At 51.0% G+C, this 4,622-nt stretch overlaps 1 protein-coding gene across 1 annotated transcript in view; it reads right to left on the reverse strand.

Moving 5' to 3' along the window:
- Positions 1 to 7: 7 nt before the first annotated feature.
- The window catches only part of MANF (mesencephalic astrocyte-derived neurotrophic factor), a 5,343-nt gene continuing 728 nt past the window's right edge, over positions 8 to 4,622 (reverse strand). Inside the window, exons 2-5 of the mRNA XM_010561566.1 lie at positions 4,481 to 4,483; positions 2,332 to 2,459; positions 1,370 to 1,511; positions 8 to 212 (exon numbers count right to left, since the gene is read on the reverse strand). Coding sequence (XP_010559868.1) covers positions 28 to 212; positions 1,370 to 1,448 — 264 coding nt within the window. The 5' untranslated portion in view covers positions 1,449 to 1,511; positions 2,332 to 2,459; positions 4,481 to 4,483 and the 3' untranslated portion in view covers positions 8 to 27. The remainder of the gene's footprint in view (positions 213 to 1,369; positions 1,512 to 2,331; positions 2,460 to 4,480; positions 4,484 to 4,622) is intronic.

The raw sequence follows: 4,622 nt of genomic DNA on the forward strand, positions 1-4,622 counted from the left end.
GACCGGACCGGATCGGACCGGACCCCCTCAGAGGTCCGCGCGGGCACCGGCGGCCCGCGGCGCGTACTTGGGCATCAGTTCGTGGATCCTGCGGATGAAGTCGGACTTCTCGGCGCAGCCCTTGCACGCCTCGCCCCAGTCGTCGAGGATCCGCCGCAGCTCCTTCACCCGCAGCTTGCGCAGGTCGGCGGTGCTCAGGTCGATCTGCTGGGCTGCGGGGAGAGCAGAGCCCAGCTCAGCGGAGGGGTGGGGGGGGGACGGGACCGGCCGCCGTCCCCCCGTCCCCCCCCACCTCCGCCCCGGGGTGATGGGCGGCCCGCCGCGGCCGGCACCGCGGAGGAGGAGGCCGGTGCCGTTTGTGTGCGGAGACGGTGCGGAGGAGGAGGAGGAGGCCGGCGGTACGGGAGGCGAGGAAGCCAAAATGCAAGAGGGAGAGAGGTGCCGGGCTCCCGGGGGGGCGGAAGGCACATCGAAGTTAGGCTTCTGACAGGAGATAAGGTTTTTTAACACTAACAGGCACTATTACAAGCCAGAAAGTTTGGTTGCGGCTTAGATGCAGGAGTCCCACGATAGCCCTGAAGGCCCCTTGATGGTAGGAGCAGCAATACTGTGTTTCTCTCTTCCACTGGATAAATAAAAGGTAGCAGAGTGATTTCAGAGGAAAGATAAGCAAGTGAACACAACAGAAAGCTTTTTAGGAAGCAAGAGGACATTGGTACGAGAAATGAGAAGTATAAAGACCCACAATCCAAGGGGTGTCTCTGGGGAGTGTAAGGGCAGAGATATAGGAAAGCAGTCGGAAGGAGGTATTCCCGGACTGTTCTTCATATTAGTCTTTTCAGGAAGAGTACGTCATCTAGTAACGCGAGAGTTTGAGCAAGGTGGTAAGAAAGAGAGTGCTGAACGCTCCGAGCAGACACCAGAGGAGGGGAGAAAGAAGTGTTTATCAACCCACTACTGGCAAACATGAGAGCAGCTGGGACTACAGACCTCAGCTAAGGGCTCAAACCCAGGCTGTAGGACACACCCAGCTGTTCCCCAGGACAAGCCTTACTGCACACCCTCCTAAACACAATATCCCAAATAGTGATTTGAGCATAGTAGTGCTGATACACCTGGGAGCAACCTCTTTCAAGGCAGATCAGTGGCTCTGCAGAAGCTAAAAAGGGCTAGTAGCCAACAATCTTACCCGAGCATCTCCATAAAAGCGTCTAGGATGTTCATGGAGAGCAACCCAGGTTGTGCAACCTAATTAGGCTAGTGATCCTGCTACAGAACTTAGGACTGAGTAGATTTAGCATGCTGTTTTACCCCAAATGATCCATACCCCAGAAAAGCACGGGCATTTCCCCTTATGCTGGCAACTCACCGTATTTTAGTTCACAGATCTGACTGTCTTTCTTCTTTAGTTTCTCACAGATCTTTTCCACAGGGATGTGATGACTCATGGGCTTTGATACCTCGTTAATGATTTTGGTGGCTGCATCACTTGTGGCCCCAACATAATAGCACTAGAGGGAAGAAAAGAACGAGGTGGGGATGCATGGAAAAATGTTTCTAAAAAGGAGAGTTTTCTATCCATCTTCTCTCCTCACTTGGTTTTGCAGCTAGATGTTTACTGTTGCAGAACCTTTCCAAGTGACCGCTACAGACAGGCAAAAGGAAGCCTAACTCTGAACCCAAGGGTACTGAGCAGATGTTTCCCATCACACTGCTTTTAAAGCTGTTGAGGCTGGTTGTCTTGTTTCTCAACTTTTATAAAAATTGAATTGCATTAAGAATAAAGTCGTCTTCATTCAAAGAGAAAGACTTTCTGAAGTGTTTCCCCTCTGTATTTCTGATGGTGTCTCTCTGTAGTTCTCTTCTGAGGAGAGTGCAGGGCCTTTTCCTTGGGGCTCTTCATTTGCAGATTGCCTTCTGGTTTTAGTTAGGGCAATTTGGTTTTCCTTTATTTAGTTTTCAGCTAAACAGCCAAAGAGCGTAAATATTTAAGCAACTTACATAGCACCCCAAATACAGTTTAAGGGACAAGGAAGTCCTACAGCAAATAAAAGCTTTGTAATCCCCAGCACTTCAGTAACGGGGAGAAACAAGGTCAGCCAGTAAGATGTCTGTTGACAGACTGTTTTGGTTTTTTTAAGGTGAAGAGGTCAAACTCCTCAAGTCCTCTTTTATAAAAAATACAGGACCAATTGTGGCCACAGAGCTAGGAAGAACAGCCCCTGGGAAGCCATATCATACAAACTCAGAAGCACTAGTTTCCCCTCATTTGCCAAGTATTCTACAACTTACTCCCTCAAGAGGCAAGTATCATTGACTACTATTACTTACCAGGCGGTTCTCCTTGCCTTTTGCTTCTTTGCAGGATTTCAAGAGCTCCTTTTCAATACTGGCAGGTGTGAAGTCAACATCGTTGTCCTTTAGACTCTGGTAGAACCTTCCCAGGAACGTGATACACACTGGAAGGGAAGATGGATGGAGTTATCTGCCACTGCAGTAATCTCGTGGCAGCACTTAGAGGGCACTTGTAGGAAACAGAGTAAGGGATTTGGAGAACAGAACTTCTAGAAGCTGCATTAGCAGTCAGTGACTTCACACATATTTCAGTAAGTCTGTCAGAGCACACGTGAATCAACAATATGCCCTGGTATTTTTGGTGGGTTTTTGACAATCTGAGAAACCAGATCCATGGAAGTCTCCAGTGGCTTCTGTACACTGTTGTGAGTGAGCAGCAGGATTCAGCTGAGGGATACAACACAAAGCAGTGCCCGTGCAAAAATATAAACTTAATTTGCTGCCTTATTCTTCCTGCTTTGGGAAGCAACTTGTCAGACCACAGGCTTCAAACCCAGTTCTGATTGAAAAACAACTCTCTCTACATATTCCCCTTACAGACTCCACGTGTGCTGTTTTTAGCAACACAGTATCACCGATTATCAAGTTGGTTCAGTTCATGGGTAAGTTATTTCCAAGAGAAAAAGAAATTATGTGAGCGCATGCGCTGTCCACTTGGCGTGTTTCTCCTCTCTTCATTCCCACAAGCTTCTGAAGTGGTTTCAGATTGAAAGAGGGAAGAGTCTTAAAGATAATGAAACTCCCACAAGTGCACCAGCAGTTGAGAGGACAGATCCAAGCTCCTGCCTGTGGGAAGGGCACGTACAACTTAGTCATTACACTTTCCCTTTGGCAGCAGTCACTCCACATACGCTCCAGACGAAGCACAGCACACCCGCCTGTGTCGCTGGGGAGGAGGGCAGACAGCTACGGTTACTGCAGCACACAGGGTCTGTGTGACAGGGCAACTGACGGAGACACTGAGAGAGACACTGCGAGTTTGCTGAGTGTCAGATTTCGCTCATTCTGCTGCTCACACAACCCACCCGTGACCATCGGCATCGCCTGGACCAAGAGCTCTGCGGCCCCACCAATTCCTGCGGCAGGACCTGTGGATTCTCACGACTTCCAGGTGTGAGACAAGTGCCAGGTCCTGGCCTGCTTCTAGAGGAAAGGTGCAAGTTACATCTTTTATGTGATTTGTTTACCCCAACAGGAAGGGATGGGCAAATATTATCGTCATTAGCAACTTGTATTCAACTCTGCACACAAGCCGTGGCACAGGATAATGGGCAAATACAGGAGACAGAGTATGACCATCGTGAAAACGAGTAGAAACTTACTCTCATATATTAGAGCTAGAAGTAATTATAAGCTGGGCCATTTAGGAAAACGTTTTTTTGTATGCATACCACGCCATCATTTACCTCACATCAGTTTGTCCCCAGTCACAGACAAACACTGATGTCCATTGTGCGCTGTTTGGAAGTGAAAACCTTTGGAAAGAATCAAGATGCTGCAGGCAGTGGTACCGATGACTACAGTACAGTAGAAACAAGTTTCCAACCTAGTGCTGGGACAGCAGCCGAAAGTTTTGATTTACTATGTTCCCTCCCCCTCCTTCTGTCTTACTGTTTCTCTCCCTACAAAAAGGAGGAAGGGGTGAGCATTAGTACCACAAACTCCCAACCAGTTACGACAGCCCCACCTCAAGTTTTTCTTGCTTCACCTGGGGAATCTGTTCTGTTCCACCACACAAGAGCAGTTTAATTTGCCGTGCAGCTCAACAGCTTCCACCCCAGACGCTTTCGCATTTAGGTGGTACGTAACGCGCCCAGACTCAAAGATCAGCTGCGCATCGCTTCTGGCTTCGCGCATCAAAGAGAGGACACCCGATCCTCCAGCAGTCGGCGGACAAAGCCGAGGTAAACGTACTACTGCGATGAGCGAGGGGGGAGAGTCCAGGTGAGTAACCGCACTCGCTTCCTCCCGGCAGCTCCCTGCTCCGATGCTCCAGCCACCGTCACCCGGGAAGGAGGCGGGGGAGAGGGCTTCCCCGCGCCCCGGCTGTGGAAGACGAGCCCCTCCTCTCCCCAGCCCGAGGAGGGGTCGATCCCGTCCCCCCGGGCTCGGCGCTACCGCTAACCCTCTCGAGGAGGGACCGGCCGCTTCTCGAGCCGGCTGCGTTCCCTCCGGAACGCCGGTCCCGGCCCCCCTCCCGCGGGACGGACGGGCCCCGGCCCGGGGGAGAGGAGGGGGGCACCGCCGCCAACCCCGCCCCGCGCCTC

This window comes from Haliaeetus leucocephalus, unplaced genomic scaffold, assembly GCF_000737465.1.
Source record: "Haliaeetus leucocephalus isolate CR32 unplaced genomic scaffold, Haliaeetus_leucocephalus-4.0 Scaffold148, whole genome shotgun sequence".
NCBI classification, from domain to species: domain Eukaryota; kingdom Metazoa; phylum Chordata; class Aves; order Accipitriformes; family Accipitridae; genus Haliaeetus; species Haliaeetus leucocephalus.